General features: G+C 39.5%; 1 protein-coding gene across 2 annotated transcripts in view; it reads left to right on the forward strand.

Moving 5' to 3' along the window:
- The window catches only part of IQGAP2 (IQ motif containing GTPase activating protein 2), a 282889-nt gene that overhangs the window by 231342 nt on the left and 31249 nt on the right, over positions 1–20298 (forward strand). For both annotated transcript variants that reach the window (XM_075838503.1, XM_075838511.1), the window contains 11 exons: positions 455–538; positions 1601–1672; positions 1763–1832; positions 2824–3032; positions 4553–4702; positions 10458–10621; positions 10876–11100; positions 12901–13041; positions 16467–16551; positions 17577–17809; positions 18328–18460. In XM_075838503.1, coding sequence (XP_075694618.1) covers positions 455–538; positions 1601–1672; positions 1763–1832; positions 2824–3032; positions 4553–4702; positions 10458–10621; positions 10876–11100; positions 12901–13041; positions 16467–16551; positions 17577–17809; positions 18328–18460 — 1566 coding nt within the window. The remainder of the gene's footprint in view (positions 1–454; positions 539–1600; positions 1673–1762; positions 1833–2823; positions 3033–4552; positions 4703–10457; positions 10622–10875; positions 11101–12900; positions 13042–16466; positions 16552–17576; positions 17810–18327; positions 18461–20298) is intronic.

Below are 20298 nucleotides of genomic sequence, written 5' to 3' on the forward strand. Positions count from 1 at the left end.
AAGTATTGAGGGCATATACTGTACATACTTCTCAGTAGACAAACATTTCGGTATTAAAAATCATTTTTTAAATTGGCTTTATATAATATTTTAATTTTCTGAGACACTAAATTTTGGGTTTTCATTAACAGTTCCCATAATCATCAACATTAAAAGGAAAAAATACTGGAAATAGATCACTCTGTGTGTAATATATTTATATGATAAGAGTTTCACTTTTTGAATTGAATTACTGAAATATATTAACTTTTTGAGAATATTCTAATTCTTTGAGAAGGACTAGTATATGCGGTTTGTTTTGTTTTTTGCAAATACATACAGTATATATACACTCCCATTACATAATCTATATAGTTTTATATTAGATTATAATCATTTACAAAATCATATGCATGACCGGATTTTTATTCAATAAATTGTGTAACCTGTATATTGTTTTGTTATTGATGGACAGGCTTCTTGGAAAGGATACAAGCAGAGAAAGTCCTACACTGACAGAATACAACTATTACAAGGGAACATTGTAGGCATTGTCAAGGTATGAATTTTTCAATAAAATCAAATACAATTATGATCTGTAATGGTGTAATTGATCAAATTGAATGATGTGCGATGCAGGGAAAATAGTGGTTTCTCTACGGATACCAGCTGATCGCTGATGTTTCTAGAGGCATGGCCCGCTGTAATTTTTCTCTAGGGACCCAAACACTGAAAAGGGATTGATACATCATGTATTGCCAAACAGATGTTCAAATATGTAAGGGAAAAATAAGATATACAATATCTGTTTCATAGCCTTGATGATGATGATGATGATGATGATGATGATGCCGCCAGGATCGTCCTACAGATCATTGACTTTTGTTCAACAGAATGGAGGAGAAACTAGTACATTTTTGGGCTGATATCCAAGATATCCGTTGGCTTAAAAAGATTTAGTGCAAGCTCTTGTTCTAGTTTATACCATCCACATTATTCATGTGTCTGTGGCTACCTTCAGCTTTGGTCCTACACATGAATGACATGCTGTAAAAGGTCATCAAAGATCGGGAGTATGTAAAATGAAATATAATATGCCAACAAAACATTAAATATCATTGATCTTTAAAGGTGTTGTCTTATGTAGAAAACCTTCTCTGTATACCCCTTCCTCTATTACCCAGAGCAGAGAGCTGCTAGAAAATAGCCGCTCTCGTTATAATGGACCCGGCCTGGCGTGTAATACTTCCCTCCTGCAGCAGGTGTCAATAATAGCCGATCATCAGGGGTTTCTGAAGCTGAACCCACTGCAACCTGCTGATTATTGGGCCGGCTGCAAACTGAAGAGTTTGATATAATCCCTTTAAGATTAAATGAAATGCACATTTGTTTGCATGTAAACTACTCCCACCAGTAAAATACGTACGTAATGTCGACTATTTATGATCTCTGTGTATTGTTAGGCGTTTCTGAGATAATAAGGTTGAAAGCCAATTACATACGTCATGAATTGATACCATTGTAACTTGGGCTACCAGTTTTTGGTGCTTTAGAACCTACAGTAAATGTTCAGAGATTAAATAACCATAACTTTAATAATGTACTTAAATGTGCCCTATAGATTCAGGCTTGGTACCGAATGTTAAAAGCAAGAAGAGAATACCAGAGGAGACAGACATTTTTTAAGGATCACGTATGTTATTTCTTTTCTACAAGACCGAAGAAAACACAAAATAAATCCAGCCAAGTTAACGACATTATAATAAGACTGTTCTTTGTTTAGGAAAAAGAAATAGTTAAAATACAAGCGTTCCTGAAGGCCAACAAGGCAAGGGAGGATTACCGGACGTTAAGTAAGTAGAAGCAAAGGAACAAAGTTTTCAAATGTAATACTGTGGGGGACATGGTGATTCATTGGTTAAGGCCCGCATTTACTGATACCACTGACAATGGCCGATATTGAGAGGTAACTGGGGTCCTCAGTTGATATCCAACATATGAATTTCTAGACATTCTTGATTCATATCACACCCTGAAAAGAAATAAGACTTGTGTTAACCTACTTACAATTGCCCATAGTGTGTGATTAGAAAGAAAATATAGATCCTCCAGAGGACGTGGACATACCATCAGTGCTTATTAACATGTTGATGCACCATGTACTGTTACAGTTCTTGGATTTGAGGGTACAAAGGTTGTGCCTGTATATTTAGGATCCTGTTGTCTGTAAGGCAGCCATTTAATAACTATTCCTCCCGACCTGCCCTAATACATGCACACCCAGTTTAGCCGGGCGTGCATGTGTTGTCAATGGTAGGGGGAAATAATTTGCTTTTAGATATCTCTGGTGGGGGCTTACTATATCTCCCCGAGAACAAAAGGATCAGGCATGTTGAAATTCAACATGCCCGATCCTTTACTAACGCCCACCCCTACGCACCTAGGCCGACCATCTAATACACATTCGATGGCCAGGCCGGTCCCACCGAAATTTGCCCGTTTAGGCCCCATGCACATGAGCGTAATTTTGATCCGCAATTACTGACCAAACTTGCGCATCAAAATACTGATCCATTCATTTCTAGGGCTAACGGACACCTTCCCATATAATTACGGGAAGGTGTCCGGACTGTAGAAAGCATCTGCAAAAAATAGGGCATGTTCTATTTTTTTATTTTACGGACTGTGATCCCATACTTTATAATGTGAGCACAGCCCGCAAATGCGGGTGACTGTCCGCTGCCAGCCATGCCCGTAATCACGGGCCTTAGTTGATCTAACTATTGACCTTTAGGTACACTACACAGCCAATATTGTTTTCATTTTTGTTTTGTCTTTCCATAGTATGCTCGGAAAACCCACCACTGAACGTTGTGCGAAAGTTTGTCTATCTATTGGACCAAAGTGATCTAGACTTTCAAGAGGAACTGGAAGTGACCAGACTAAGAGAAGAAGTAGTCACCAAGATTAGATCAAATGCGCAGCTGGAAAAAGATCTCAGCCTCATGGATATTAAAATAGGCTTATTAGTAAAAAACAGGATCACTCTGCAGGTTAGCATCTTTGGAAATTTTGTATTCCCATCCTAGGAAATTGAGGAAACAGGATGGCACTCCTTTAAGATTTTTTTGTTGTTGAGAACATAGGTAAATGTGTAAACATAAAGTCTTCCCTTGTGAACACGTTCTACATGACCTACTGACCAAATTGTAGCATGCTGGAAGTTGTAGTTCTCTCATCTCATGGCTTTACTAACTTTATATTTCGAGCAGTAGCAAAGTTTTGTAATTGTTTTAATCTCCGAGATATTGTCATTTTTCTATTCAATTGTGGAACATGTTTGGTTGTCACTTTTGCATTATCTTTTTATCCAAACATTTTAGTAAAACTTTCACTTTATTATTGATAGACGAGGCTGACAGAATTAAAGTGGATTGTTAGTTTCTGAGTAGGTAATTCAAAGTCACCGCGAATATGGCTGCACTTCTGCTTGTCGTTTTTGCAAAAATGGCCGCCACAACTGAACATAAAAATGGCAAAAACAAGGTTTGTAAAAGAGGCATAAAAGCCAAGTGCTTGTCTTAAAAAGGATTGCACCTTCGCCACACCGGTTGCACAGGCAGTTAGATGTCTTGATGGTTCTTAAAGAGATAGATGTTAAATATTACAAATATTACATTAGCTTGTATCAGATGTTCAGAACCTGTACTAAAATAATTTGTCTAAGAATGTGCACGTTTTAGCACTATGCCTTGGGTTCCAAAAAAAGTATTTCATGAAAAGTTTTTAATCTTGGATAATACCGGTCGCCAAGTTTTTTCCTTTAAAAAAAATAAATAAATGAAATGCATGGTACAGGTGCTCTAGAAACTACTGCTAAACTACTTTATAGGTAGAGGCCTGAAAACCAACATATTTTCTGCTGCCTTATACTTGAGGGAATCTACGGCAGGGAGATGGCGCCTGTACTAGCCATGTCATGATTTTTAGCCAATCACATGACAAATAAGCAAATCTGCTATTTTAGGATTGGCTAAAAAGCATCACATGACAAGGACTGGCACTACCCCTCCCAGGGGCTCCTCCACTATTAGTTACATTGGCAGCAGGGGAGATCTTGTGGCTCATTTCTCAGCAACTTCTAAATATAAAGAGGCACGTTTACCAGTATGGCCATCTGAACCGTCCCATGAAAATAACAGTTGGCAAGTATTAACACCTATTGTTGTATAGAGGAACTGTACGTCCCAATATGTTTGTTTTGAAGGGGAAAATGTTAGCAGAGGGTTCTCTTCAAAGTTACTTTTATGTGATAATAAGCGTAGAGAATATTCCATTCTCTTCAAAGTTACTTTTATGTGATAATAAGAGTATGGAATATTCCAATCTGTTATTAAAACAAGATGGTTTAAGAGAACTGGAATAAAATAAAAAAATTAGCCTTTTTAATTAAAGCGGAAATGTGTCATTTTTGGAAAACTGCATTGTTCACCAGGGAAAGTCCGCTTAGAATGAAATTATTGTTGCTTACATGTACATTGCTAAACATGGAACGTTGTTTACGTCTGTGCAGGATGTTGTGTCTCACAGCAAGAAGCTGAACAAGAAGAGCAAAGGTCAAGTAGAGGAGATGCTGACGGTTGATAAGCAGGGCATTAAAGGCCTCAGCAAAGAGAAAAGGAAGAAACTGGAAGCATACCAGCATCTGTTTTATCTTCTTCAGGTGTGTGTATACAAGAAAACCCAAAAAATAGAAGTATAGGCGAAAGGTTGTAGGAGATTAGAAAAAGGTCTTATTTTTTATCTTGCAAGAGAGACACTTTTGTGCAGGGGCTTTGATTAGTATTGGAACTAAATTGGGTCAAGCTGTAATACCAGACACAGCCCATGGACGAGTTTTTTCTTTTCTTCTAATATATACAACCACTTTACGTAATACATGGGAAGATCTCTGTAGCAGTTTTTAATTTGTGGCTATTTATAACTTCGTATGTTCAATCCATCTTCTTGGCAATGCTTTTTTTCTACATATTTTTGCAATGTGCCAATTTCCACAATGACATTATGACCAACATAAATTAACCACGGCTTGTAGAAATCTTATTGTAGGACATAATGGTAGGTCTGGGAACTTCTTTATGTAATGAGATTCACTAAAAAGAAAGCCAGCATTTTAGAATATAAGAGGTAAAAAAACATTTTTCAGATGTAGCATGCATCTTCGCCGTGTACCGGTAGAAAGGGCAGCAATACACGTAAACTGGAATGCCTTTTGGATATCTATACAGAGTCCGACCGGTTCACCAGAGTCCAGGCTCTGCTAAGATGATTGGCCCCAGAAGTCTAGCAGAGGACAGTCATAGGAGGCCCTACTAGGGTCTATTTCTTATGGGATGATTCAGAAAGTTCGGTATATAAAATATATATATTTATACGATTGTGCAAAAGTCGGTGACCGTCCTTTTTTTTTTATTTACAACAATGAACAAAAAGATGGTCTGTCTTTTAGACATTGCTATGTAGAACTATAACTTCTGCTAGATGACAACCGGCCGCACCACTTTTTTTTTTTGCTGTCTGTTCAAGGCATCATCGGCCAAAGTGGTTTCTGCAATCAAGATGGCAAAGTGCTGTATTTTTCAGTCCTGAAGATGCAATTTAAAGCCTGAAAGGTGTTTGCCCATCAGGGACATTTATGACATATCCACAGGTTATACCATAAATGTCAGATAGATGCAGATCTCACCTCTGGGACCTGCACCTATCTCTAGAACGGGGCCCCCTAAACTCTGTTCTACTTTTCTCGGCTCCAGCTGCCTCCCGACCACTTCCTGATTTGTATGGTTGGGAGTTACAATACCGCGTATCTCGCTGAGCTACACGGTTTCCGTAACTCCAATAGCAGATACGAGCGAGCTACGTTGTTTTCGTAACTGCCGACCATCTAAATCAGAAAGTAGCCAGGAGGCAGCGGGAGCTGAGAAAGGTACAACAGGATTTAGGGGGCCCCGTTCTGGAGATAGGTGCGGGTCCCGGAGGTGGGACCTGCATTTATCTGACATTTATGGCATATCTTGTGGATATGTCATAAATGTCCCTGATGGGCAAACCCTTTTAAAGAGAATCCGTCAACTCTCCTGACATTGTGGTATTTATTCAGTTTTGGATATATTATATGTCCTCACGTATACTTATAGGTATTCATTTTTGTCTTTTGATATGTGCGGACGCCTAATTCTTGACGTTTGTCTAGGGTCTATATCTGTATAGGTATTCATCAACTCTCCTGACATGTCTATTTTAGTAAATAATTGTATTTCTAATGAAATAACAATTCTGGAGCATCTTTTCTTATAACTCTATGTTGTGTTGTTCCTCTGCTATTCCTCCTAGAAATGTATGAATAAATTAACAACTGGGTGTTGCTAGTTGGGGGTTTGTCCATACACAGACTGACAATGTCCAATAAGTGCTGACAGATTGACAAGGGGAATAAAAAAAAAACAACGTTCGTTTTCAATTTACTCCTAAGTTTCTAGGGGAAATAACAGAGGAGTTTCTAGGAGTTCTGATCAAATATGATCCATAATTGTTTCATGGGGAGTTCAAGTATTTACTATAATAGACATATCAGGGGAGGTGTGACAGGTCCACTTTAAAATGGACTGTAGACTAGTATTTTTTTGCATCGTAATGAACTGCTTGAATGTGAAGTGTTTCTAGCAGGGTGCCAGGGAGTGATACTGTTCCTTGCCACATATGTAATTACCCTACAATGCTTGTTCTGCTTCCAATGTAAGGCTCTTCTGGAAACCTGATGGTATAACAATGATGTCAGCTGAACTAGTAGCAGAGGTGGAGACGTGATATGTGTGTCTCCTGACACTCATCTGTAGATCATTAATTATAATATCCAGCTTATTCGCAATAATGTCTGCAAATTAAATTGGGCAAAATACACGGTTACATGTCCAATTTGCATCACTGCAGAAAACGGGCCGGTTTTCATGTATGGGACAGTCCCTGTTGTCGGTGTGGTTTCCGTGTGTCATCCGTTTTTCTCGTCTGTTTCTCCTCTGCAAGCACGTCCTGGTTTCACTTAGCTTTTTTTTTGTTTTCTTTTCTTTAGCAACTGATGTGTGGAAAAACGGACAGCACACGGATGGTATCCGTGCATTGTTCGGTTTTTTTCATGCTGACATAGACTTTAAAGTGCGAGTCTTGTCCGCCAAACAGACCAGAATAGGACATGCAGTGAGTTTCTCGCAACGGACACGCGCTCTAGGAAAAATCACAGATGTGTGTATAGCCTCGTTAAATTGCATGGGTCGGTGTGCTGACCGTTCTTAAAGCGGACACTACATGGATGAGAAATACTTTTGTGTGTGAATAAGGCCTAAGTGTAGCACATTAACAACAAAACCAAGGAAAGCAACGTGTTTCTATATACCAGTGTATTTTACTGTGGATTGGAGTTAGTAAGACTCAACAACATTCATTTTTTGCAATTATACATGGTGGCAGAGGGCTGATCTACCCGTGTTTCCCCGATAGTAAGACACCCCCGATTGTAAGACGTATCGGGGGTTTCAGGGGGGTCGGCTAATATAAGCCGTACCCCGAAAGTAAGACATATGTCTTACTTTCGGGGAAACACGGGGGTATTGCGGCCTCCTGCCCACTTCCGCGCCGCCCCCCTCTCCATACGTCACCGCGCCGTCCCCTGCACTTGCTCCTGCTGCAACTGCCGGAATCGAAGCGCTCGCCGATTCCGGCAGTTTAACCCATTAAATGCCGCTGTCAATAGTGACAGCGGCATTTAATGTGTTTGACAGAGGGGGGAGCTCCCTCTGTCACCCGATCGGCGCCCCCGCAAACAAATCGCGGGTCGCCGTCGGGTTTCCATGACAGCCGGGGGTCTAACAAAGACCCCCAGGTCTGCCTTCAGCATCTGCCTGTTAGGCGATGCCGGAGGCATGACCTAATAGGTTGCCTGTCAGTTTTACACTGACAGGCAATAATGCTTCGGTATACTAAGTATACCAAAGCATTATATATGCGATCGGCACATCGCATAGTGAAGTCCCCTGGTGGGACTAAAAAAAAAAATGTAAAACAGTTAAATAAAGTTTGTGAAAAAAAAAAAAAAATAAATTCGACAATTTTTTTACAATATAAGACATACCCCGAAAGTAAGACATAGTGGGGCTTTTGGGGATAAAAAGAAAGTAAGACACTGTCTTACTTTCGGGGAAACACGGTATATCGTGTTTATAGGCTGTTGTAGGCTTTGGTTATCTTTTTTTTTTTTTTCTTTCTTAGATAGAAGACTATCCATTTGTACTATATGATAAGGCTATACACAATCTGACAAATAATAATTGAGACTCATGTTGATGATGGTGTGGATAAAAGTACTCTATGTTCCACAATGTATTGGAAGCTCTCCATAAGATGGCAATGGTGCATGCACTAATGCCAACATGTATTACATCTTGAAGAACTTCCATGGTTTCTCGTTGCACGCTTCTTAAAACTCAAACTGGTGAAGGTATAAAAAGGATAAAATCCACAACACCCAAATATACATATAAAAACAAAGAATATGCCGCTCGGATGGTTATGAAACATCATTCTCATGAGGTGTCCCTTGGAGAGTGTCGCTTTCCCCCTGCACATATTCTGAAAGTAAATGGTGCAAATTCCTCCTGAGACCTGTAGTTATTCGAGGGCCGTCAGATCCACTACATATGTCTATTGATATCTATGGTTCCTCCTCTATCTGTACTCCTTTAAAGGGAATGCGTCTTGAATTTAAAAAAAATAGCAAGTTACTTATTTTTATTTTGTTTCGTTTTTTTGGTGTATTTTCTTTCACAGGGTGGGAAGTATTAAAAGTTAAATAATAATTTGACATGTTTTCCTATGTTGACCACCAGAGGGAGCACTTCCCAGAATTACAGCAAGGTGACTCAGGCAAAGCAACCTGAATTAAAGCTGTTGTAAATGTGGGAGGGAGACTTACTCCCTCCCTATTTTTGGCTACAAGCAAGGAAGAGGTGTCTTCAAATTTAGGAAAAATTGGGGGGACCCCATGTCATTTTTGTTCATTTGTTTTTTTTAAAACAACGATGTAGGGTCCCCCCCCATTTTTCATAACCAGCCAGATGCAATAAAGCAGCTGTAGCCTAGTATTACCAGGGTGGGAAGGGCCACGGTTGTTGGCCCTCCTCAGCCTCATAATAATAGTTTGCGGCCGCCCCAGTGCCAAACTATCACTACAGATGGTTGAGTACTGGATTGTACACGGCTCTCCCGGTACCCCTGGTGGCGGTGGGTACCGGGGAAATAATGGGGGGTTACTGCTAGCCTTTTTACTGGCTAACACTAAGCCCCGCCTTAGTAATGGACGTATTCAAACAGACAGCTGCCATTACGAATGCACTAATAAGGTATTAAAAAATAAGAGATCTGAGAAAATAATATTTTTTTATTGAACTAAAAACTCCCCCACAAGACCCTTGTTTATCCATTTTATTTATTTTAAAAAAAAACGTAGATCATCACAGTAGTCCAACGAATCTATGACATTGTCCAATAGCTCCAGCGGAACATGCAAAAAATATATATAAAGTTAGTAGTATGAAAAATATACTTCTACACACCTACAGCAGACGTCTCTCTTCTCCCCTGCTCCGCAATAGAAACTAGAGGTCACTGAACTAGGACGGGAAGTAGAAATTCAGCAGACCCCCCCCAAATATGCGGCTGCTACGGAAACCCCCCCCCCCCCCCCCCGAAACATGCAGCTACGCCACACGCAAAATCGCCCCACACACGTCCCCCCCCCCCACACACACACACACACATACGCACCCCCCTCACACACATACACACACGCACCCCCCTCACACACATACACACACGCACCCCCCTCACACACATACACACACGCACCCCCCTCACACACATACACACAAATTACACCAAAACATGCAGCCACGCCACACACAAATCCCCCCCCCCACACACACAAACTCCACATGCAAAACACACCACGCACGTGTTCACACACACACACACACACACACACCTACTTACCTACCTTTCCTGCAGTACAGCCGGTCTTCACCAAAACGGTGCCGGCTTTCCCCCTACAAACCAGCTTCTATACTGGGTTGCTCTGAACTGCGCGTGCCACAGAGCATGACGTTAGACAGGACCCTTCCCTATCTCCTATGCCCTGTAGCTGCCATATTTAATTTGTGTATGAGTAGTGAAGAGATGCACACACAGATTAAATAAAAAATGGCATCCCCAAGAAAACATTTTAGGTGAGAAAATAATATTGAAGTAAATAAAAACACATAAATTAATTTTAAAAAAATGAATGGCACGTTTCCTTTAAGTTTTGGAACTGTTACTATAATTTTCTATTTTTAAGTTACATTGTGTAAATTGACAACGTTGTTTTCTAGACTAACCCAACATACCTGGCCAAGCTGATTTTCCAGATGCCTCAAAATAAATCCACTAAGTTTATGGACACTGTGATATTCACACTGTATAATTATGCTTCCAACCAACGGGAAGAATACCTTCTTTTAAAACTCTTTGAAACTGCACTTCAAGAGGAAATAAAGTAAGTACTGATGTATTTTACTACTTTATGCATAAACTACAGGTGTGGTCTCCAAACTGTGGCTCCCCAAGTGTTACAACTAGAGAGCCACAGGTTGGAGACCACCGTCCTACACCTGACGTCTGTGCCGGTGATTATTTTATATCGTGCTTTTATTATCTTTTCTCTGTACTGCTGTACATTATTAACCTTTTTTATACCAGTTTACAATCTATAAATTTAATTTCTGGCTTATTTTCTTTTGTTTAAAAAAGGTCCAAAGTTGACCAGATACAAGATATAGTCACCGGGAATCCAACAGTGATAAAAATGGTGGTCAGCTTTAATCGTGGAGCAAGAGGGCAGAACACACTGCGTCAGCTGTTGGCACCTGTGGTGAAAGAAATCATTGAAGATAAGTCATTGATCATCAATACCAGCCCAGTTGAGGTATATAAAGCCTGGGTGAATCAGCTAGAAACCGCCACTGGAGAAGCAAGGTTAGACTTCTGGTTTTGCTTGTGTTGTATGTTTATCATAAGAATTGGCTTCCAAATGTAACAGAATAGTAATTTGCAGGTAAAGTTTAAAGTTTTATTTCTATGTGTGGCAATGACAAATTAATATGTATTATTCTGCTTTGTTTTTACGCTTTTGTGCAAAACTGTTTGGCCGTTTAACTGCATTTAAAGGAGCATGCAGACCCCTACCAATAATCCTATTAGCCCCTACCAGAAATCTGTCTGGCTCGGTCACCACATTATAAGTGCCCTATCTCCTATATAAAAAGATCGGCGCTATAATGTAGGTGACAGTAATGCTTTTTATTTAGAAAAACGATCTATTTTAAAACACTTTATGAGTGATTTTTAGCTTTATGCTAATGAGTTTCTTAATGCCCAAGTGGGCGTGTTTTACTTTAGACCAAGTGGGCGTTGTACGGAGGAGTGTATGACACTGACCAATCAGCGTCTCTCCATTCATTTACACTGCACTAGCGATATAGTTATATCGCTATGTGCAGCTACATACACAAACACTAACATTACTGCAGTGTCCTGATAATGAATATACATCACTACCAGCCTGGACGTGATGTGTATTCAGAATCTTGACACTTCTGAATCTTTTCTGTGAGATTCCAGCAAGGCAAGCGTAATCTCGTTTGAAATGACTGGTTACATCGTAATCTCACGAGATTACGCTTGCCTTGCTGGAATCTCACAGAAAAGATTCAGAAGTGTCAGGATTCTGAATACACATCATGTCCAGGCTGGTAGTGATGTATATTCATTATCAGGACACTACAGTAATGTTTGTGTATGTAGCTGCACATAGCGATTTAACTATATCGCTAGTGCAGTGTAAATGAATGGAGAGAAGTGCACGACGCTGATTGGTTAGCGTCATACACTCCTCTGTACAACGCCCACTTGGTCTAACGTAAAAACACGCCCACTTGGGCATTAAGAAACTCATTAACATAGAGCTAAAAATCGCTCATAAAGTAGTTTAAAATAGTTTTTCTATATAAAAAGCATTGCTGTCACCTACATTACAGCGCCCATCTCCTTATGTAGGAGATAGGGCACTTATAATGTGGTGACAGAGCCTCTTTAAGTATTCGTCTTTCAGTTTATCAGCCCAGCAGTCATGTTTTTTTCTCACTGCCTTTTTCTATTAGGAAGTTCCTGTCCTGTTTCCACTTCTTAGGCTGCATTCACGCGAGTGTGACAGATTTACGCACACAAATCTGTCCATGTGCGTTGCGTTTTGCATCAGTGTGCTTTGCGTGTGGCAGGTGTTATTCACGCACTTTCAAGCACTTCTTTTTTTTTTTTTCAATGTAATTGATGCGTGAAACACGGACAGCACACAGATGTGTTTCCGTGTGCTGTTCGTGGTTTTCACGCACCCATTGACTTTAATGGGCGACTAGGTGCGTGAAAACGCAACCATATAGGACATGTAGTGAGTTTCACGCAACAGACACTCGCTGCGTGAAAATTCACGCATGTGTGAATAGCCCCATTGAAATCAATGGGGCCGTGCTGTGCACACTGAAGAGAATCCCGCTAGTCTGAATGAGCCCTTAATTAGTGCTATGGTAACTAGTGACACCTTGATGCAAGTGTGAACAAAGCCTTATTTGTGCCTAAATTATTTTGAGGGCTATATACTAGTGGACCACCACATTACAGTGGAACTTAACCCCAGATTCAATGAACAAATAAAAAAAAAAAAAAGGGCCAACATTCACCATAATGTCCAAATGATAATGGTGCCGTTATTTTTTCCAGCAAGCTTCCTTACGATGTTACCACTGAGCAGGCGTTATCACACCCTGAAGTTGTCAATAAACTGGAGTCTTCAATACAAAGTTTACGCACCGTGACAGACAAAGTTCTACAGTCTATTTTCTCATCCCTGGATCTCATTCCGTGAGTAGTCTAACTTGGTGTCTTCTTAAGCTGCAGTAATATAGGTGAAATGATCCAAACTCCCAATGAGGTTACTCAGGAAAGCTTGGGATTTGCGTTGTCACTATTTTGGTCCTAGCAAATACCCTACATCAGTAATCCCAAACCATTGACTCAAGAGCTACGTGTAAGTTACACACTTGTTGCTTGTAGAGACAGACTAGGCCTCCCTGTAAATCTGTTCCAACTGCATTTAAGTTCAGAAATCCAGTAGACTAGGAAATGTTTGGTTTGATTATTCAGCATCTTGAAGATTGTGGACCAAAGTTGTACATTTAGATTTTCCATTGAATGGAATATTTTTCCTTTTGCAAATCAAATGCTTTATTAAAAGGAATGTGTCATCAGAAAATGACCTGATTTTTTTTTTCTCTTCTATGTACAACATATTTTTTATTTTTTAAGAGATGATTTTTTCATTTTCTATGTCATCTATTTAAAAAATAAAAAAAAACATCCTAAAATCTTGCAGTTTTCACTCTGGCCACTGAGCCTCACAATAGACTGACCCTTCCTGTTCTGTAGAGATCACTGAACATTCCTCTCATTATTATCACAGGCAGGATTACAATAATAATAATAGCACCAACATATTCCGCAGCACTTTACAATTCAGAGGGAACATGTACAGACTGTATCAGACACTACATAGTGACAAAACGAATTAACAATTCAAACAAAAAGAGTGAGGGGCCTGCTCGCAAGAGTTTACAATCTATGGGGAAAAAAGGAGACACAAAATATAAAAAGTGCTTGTTTAGTACAATGACAGGTACCACCTATGTATAGATAATGCAGGTTCCATCATTGATAAGTGACAGACACCGCTCCCCTCGTCCCCTCCTTGCACATTGACTTCTGCACTGGTCCCAAACATGCCTAGAAAACCCTCCGGTAGAAGTCAATGAGACCGCTTCAGACTATTGTTTCCTATGGTGCATGCCACTGCTGTAAAGAATATGTTTAAATTCTATTAACAGCAGCTCAGGCAAGATGGCTGCCCCCTAATCATTTACAGAAAATAGAATAAAAAAATATACAATCAAAAAATAAAAACATATTCGATTATATCTGATTATAATTAGAGAAAAATTATATGGATGATACATTCCCGTTAAGTTTCATCTACACTTATTTTTGCACTTGTAGCCAGTGTAATCTCGAAGTCACCTCATCCTGTTCAGCTTTGATCAGGTTTCTTCCTTCAGTTATACCTCCCATAATACTACCAAACTACTAATGATAAGCATACGTTCACTCCGAGCTTTAAATAGTTGTAGTCCTATTTGTCCTCACTTGTAACGTACTGAGCTGTCTCAGCTTTACTCAGTTTACAGCTAATAAACTATGCATTGACGCGTCTGTGTCATCAGTTTACTGTCATGTTAACCTTCCCGGTGTGTCATCTCGGAAACATATGCTTTGTATATCAATTAATACTAGAATCCAACCCAAAATGTCATATTTGGGTTGTCGCTATAATGTATGCACATGAACCGTGAAAAGATCTATTTTATCTGACTATTACATGACATACATGTGCCCTCCATTGAAATAAATGCATACCCGAAGGGGAGGACTTTGCATTTCTACTTCCTAGGATGTGCGTATGCTGCCAATTGGCATTATTGGTACCTTTGTGTAGGAGTGCATTCCTGTTGTATTCTAATCTCTGTAGACACAGATGGCAGCAGGAAATGATGTAAGGAACATACACAAGATTAACCTTTTATGTAGAGAGGGGGAGGTGTGGGGAAGACAGCAGGAAAGTATACTTGTTTAATGGTTGAGTAATCCGGGACCAAAGATCCTTTTCCGTAGCCTCCAAAATGGTTGGAAATCGTTGCAGCCTCCTGCCTCGTTTTCCAATAATTAGAACTGCTTTGTAGAGCAAACCTGGTGTTCGAACACGTGAAATAATATTTAGAGTTAGAGGAATGGTCAGATGCTCTATAAAGGGATTGTCTCATCTGGACAACACCTTTCCATGTGGTCTATTAAGGCATATAGACACCATTGGGGGAAATGCTGCTCTGGCAGACCTGGCTCATACATGTATTACATGGTTGATCATTCATTTGTATGGCCGACTTGTTTTACTATTTCCCCCCTAATCGCTGGGGAATTCTGAAGCCCGACTTTTTACAGCTAAATGGAAACCTAATTCACCTGCCCTTGGTTTATAGACCACAAATTCTATGTAAAAATACATTACCCACATAATAGGTGTTTTATTCACACGAACGGGTGTCAAATCAGCCGTGAAAAACTTCTGTTTTTCACAGCCGATTTGCACCCATGCGGGATCCGATTTCACAGATCCCTTTAGGCTTAAGTCTATTGAGGGATTCGTGAAAATCGGCAAATATAGGACATGTCCTGTTTTTTCACAGGCCGTTCAAACGGTCCGTTAAAAATTGGCCGTGTGAATAGCCCCATAGAAGTACATTCATTTTAATTCAGCCGCATGGCGGCCGTTAAAAGAACGGCCGTCATACAGCCGATTATCCCGTTCCTGTGAATAAGGCCTGGTGAATCTATAGTTGGAATAGACACCATTATTGACCCAATCCTACATACTGTGCAGTACTCTCGACATGCATTCAGAAATATAACCGCAAGGCTTCTTTAAAGGCTATGTAAACCTTTGAAAGCCATTTTTTTAAAATAAACAGGTCAGTCAGTGTAACTTTCTAAATAGTTTTCAGTAAAAATTATTTTTGCTTTAGATACAGCTGCTCTGTATTCTCTATATACAGAAGCTGTATCTTTCACAAAATCCTGCTCCCATTAGGTCCGTGGGACTGACTGGTTCAGTGACCGCAAGTCACGTAGGATCCACCTGTTATCCATCACATCTAGGTTCATAACTTAGATGTGATAGATTACATGTGGAGAATCGCACGACTCGCTGACACTAAACCCGTCGGGTCCGCAGGACTGCCGGTTTCAGGTCATAGCAAATGATACATCTGTTGTATATACAGAGTACAGAGCAGCTATATCTCAAAAAGTAAAAATGTTTTTTAATAGAAAACTATTTAGAAAGTTGCACTAATCACACTGACTGACGTGTTTATTAAAAAAAAAATTGCCTTTCAAAGATTTACATAGCCTTTTACTGTTATATATTCTGAGTGCATGTCGAGTGTACTGTACTGTGTACTAGTTGGTATTTAGGAGAAGCTCTCCCTTAATTTTTTGCTGTATACTCGCGTCCGTTATATCTATGCCTTATGTAAAAGAAGCTTTTTTTTATTCGACTGAGTAACCCGCTTAGCAATGTACTGATGGTTTTCTAGTTTACGTGCCAATCCTTTTCACAGTACACATTTCAGCGAGTCCTGTTAATAGAAACTCTCCCTCTTATTTAACTTTTCCTGAAGTTATGGGATGCGATACGTGGCAAAAGTTCTGAAAAACTCGCTGCATGAAAAATTTCCTGATGCCACAGAAGATGAATTATTAAAGGTTGGTGATTTTACTGCTGATAACTATGCACTCTTATATTGATCATAAAATGAGTGTTGATTTGTAATTATTAATAGAGCAAAGTCTTTATCTAAAGGATCTTTGCAAGGACAGAAATATGACGTGGGCAGTAAAAGTAGCTGCTGTCATTCCGAGAGCGTGGCAAACACTTTTAATTCTTGCTAGAGTTGCTTCCTTTCGTGTGTGCCCCTGAGGAACCTTACTGTACATGACCTAGTATAGGAGTGTGTAGCACATTTAATCATGGTGTGCACCCAGAAAATGAGATAAAGATCCAGTTATCAGGTCTGATTTGTGGCTTTAGGATATACTTGGCCACACCTAGTACACAATATGTTCTTGATCTTGTGTATGTATGGTAACCTCCAATGGGAAAGCCTTGACATGGACTGTTTCCTAGGTTAAGGGCTTTGTTTTTCTAACAATTTTAAAACGACCTGTAATCGGTCTTCACAAAAATTTAGCAGATCCTTCTAGGAATTTGGATTATAAACTCCACTGTGAAATTCCTGTACCACGCTGTGGAATATGTTTAATATGTTTGGAATATTTTGATTGCATTGTTTGTAATCCTTTTTTTTTTGTCCCTGCGGAGTCTTTTACCTTCTTCAACCTTCAGATGTTACTGTTCCAATTAGTGTTATAGTTGATGGCTTTTAAATGGCGCATCATACAGAAGTGCAATGGCCAGACTGTTACACAATATAAATATTGCATTTTGTTTTCAACTTTTTAAATGTTTTATTTAAAACCCGCATACAACAGGGCATGCCTAAGAATCGCATGTTTCGTAACGAGATGTCATCAATCAATACATATAATTGAAAAGTGAATGTGCCCATTTTATTGTGGCAATGAATGCATTTGTGTGAATGTACCAATACGCTGTAAAATTTGCCATTTAACGCTAGCGTTCGTTTATAACACTAACCCTTTGCTCTCTGTCCATGGACACATCCTATGTATTCATAGCAGTTGCATATGTGTTTGTCCCTTCTTTCTAGATTGTTGGAAACCTTCTATATTACCGGTACATGAATCCTGCTATTGTAGCTCCAGATGGGTTTGACATCATTGACATGACCGCAGGAGGACAGATTCATTCAGACCAGAGGAGGAACTTGGGTTCTGTAGCTAAAGTCCTTCAACATGCAGCTTCCAATAAACTCTTCGATGGAGAAAATACTCATTTGTCTTCTATGAATGGCTACTTATCTCAAACGTACCAGAAGTTCAGGTTATTAATTTTATTTAATTACAAGCATTAAAGTGAATATCCAATCTTGAGCTTAAAAAGGTATATGTAGGTCAGTACTTATAGGTATTGATTGCCTGTTATATAATTTTCTAAGTGCATGCTGCTTGGCTGCTTTTTGGCTCTGCTCCATTACGGCACAGCTGTAATCTGTGACTACAGTTCAGCTACAGTGCCTACAGGGAGTCTGTGGTAGTCTGAAACCCACCTCCTGTCTCATCATTGGCTCAGGCTTCTTCTCCCTGCCTTCCATATGCAGCTCACCAGGAAGTCAGTACATCTACCAATCAGATTGCTGCATTTAGCTTTCTCAGGGCCTCTAGAATCTGTTTGGCTGCTATAGGCAACACCTCCACTTTCTTTGCTACTATGTTTTTGTGAGTTTCCCCAAACAGTTTCACCAGTATCAGTTATTGAATTACTTGGGTTGCTATTGGTTACACAATAAGAAATGTCACAGCATACAGAAAACAAATCTATGATTTCTTCTTTCTGTGTAGAAAATTCTTTCAAGCTGCGTGTGAAGTACCTGAACCCGAGGAGAAATTCAATATTGATGAATTTTCAGATTTGATCACGCTAAGCAAGCCTGTTATATACATTTCAATAGAAGAAATCATCAATACCCATTCGGTATGTATGTCATAGCAATAATCTAATATAATGTATACTATATGTATGTCTTAGTGAACATGTTGGAAAAGACCATCCTCATGAGACAATTTTATGATCACAAGTTAAGATGATGGAAAATGCAGAAATTTCATTTTTACAGTTTGTTTTTTTTTTCCACTGGTGTTCAAAGCCTGAATTAATCTACTGGACACTTGTCCGAGTGTCCTGTTTATTTAACCCCTTAGTGACCACCAATACGCCTTTTTACCTCGGTCACTAAGGGGCCTTAGGCTAGGCTGACGCCTTTTTACGTTCGCCTAGCCTAAGTCCTGCACGGGTCTCCCGTGCAGCCAGGAGCCGGGGCTCTGCTGTCTGATGACAGCTGTGCTCCTGCTCCAACGCCCGCGATCGAAGTTTACTTCGATCGCGGCCATTTAACCCGTTAAATGCCGCCGTCAATAGCGACCGCGGCATTTAACTTTGTTTACAGAGGGAGAGAGCTCCCTCTGTCACCCATCGGTGGCCCGCGAATGCAATCGCGGGTCTCCGATGGGGTGTCATGGCAGCCGGGGGCTTGATAAAAGCCCCCAGGTCTGCCCTGGACATATGCCTGTTAGGACGCGCCGGAGGCACGTCCTAACAGATTGCCTATCAGATTTACACTGACAGGCAATAATGCTCTGGTATACGAAGTATACCAAAGCATTATAGCAGCGATCGGATGATCGCACAGTAAAGTCCCCTAGTTGGACTAATAAAATAAGTAATCAAAGTGAAATAAAGATTATTAATAAAAATTACAGTAAAAAAATAAAACCATTTTTTTCCATAAAAAGTGGTTTTATTTAGTAAAAGTGTAAAAAAAAAAAAAAAGTACACATATGTGGTATCACCGCGACCGAAATGACTCCATTAATAAAGTTAATATGTAATTTAAACCGCAAGGTGAACACCGTAAAAAAAAAACGCAAAAAACAATGGCAAAATTGCAATTTTTTTCCATTGCCCCCCAAAAAAGTCATAATAAAAATGAATCAATATGTCCCATGCACCCCAAAACAGTACCAATCAAAACTAAGTCTCGTCCCGCAGAAAACAAGCCCAAAAAATCACTACATTGATGGAAAAATAAAAAAATTACGGCTCTTGCAAAGCGATGATGCAAAAACAAATAATTTTAGTTCAAAAGTGTTTATATTGTGCAAAAGTCGTAAAACATAAAAAAAACTCTACATATGTGGTATCGCCGTAATCGCACCGACCCATAGAATAAAGGTAACATGTTATTTACGCCACACAGTGAACGGCGTCAATTTAAAAACGCATAGAACAATGGCGGAATTTCAGGTTTTTTTGATAATCCCCCCCCCAAAAAGGTTAATAAAAGTTAATATAAAAATTATATGTACCCAAAAATGGTGCTATTAAAAAGTACAACTAATCCCGCAAAAAACAAGTCCTCATACAGCTATGATAAACAAGAGAAAAAAAGAGTCCATACATATCAACATATGAAAGAATTAAACATCTTTATTGATAACATAAAATACACTAAATGACATAGACAGAGAATCTAAAATAAATCCTTGTACGGATCACATATGTATACATTGATAGCAGTATATATATATATAATACACTAATGGTATGCACAGTTAATGTAGCTCAATGTAGCTCCAACACAGGGTGCATCAAATAGGAGTAATTTGAAATGTAAGCTGTGCAAAGAGGGACAATATGCTCAAAAGTGATTGGTGCCTTGGAAAAACGGCATAAAGCCAAGTTTAAGTCCGATAGATGCACTTACCCATATATGGGAGATTGAGTGTGACCCAGCGGTATAGAAGAGCGCCCCG

Source organism: Rhinoderma darwinii, chromosome 1 (assembly GCF_050947455.1).
Source record: "Rhinoderma darwinii isolate aRhiDar2 chromosome 1, aRhiDar2.hap1, whole genome shotgun sequence".
Classification (NCBI taxonomy): Eukaryota; Metazoa; Chordata; class Amphibia; order Anura; family Rhinodermatidae; genus Rhinoderma; species Rhinoderma darwinii.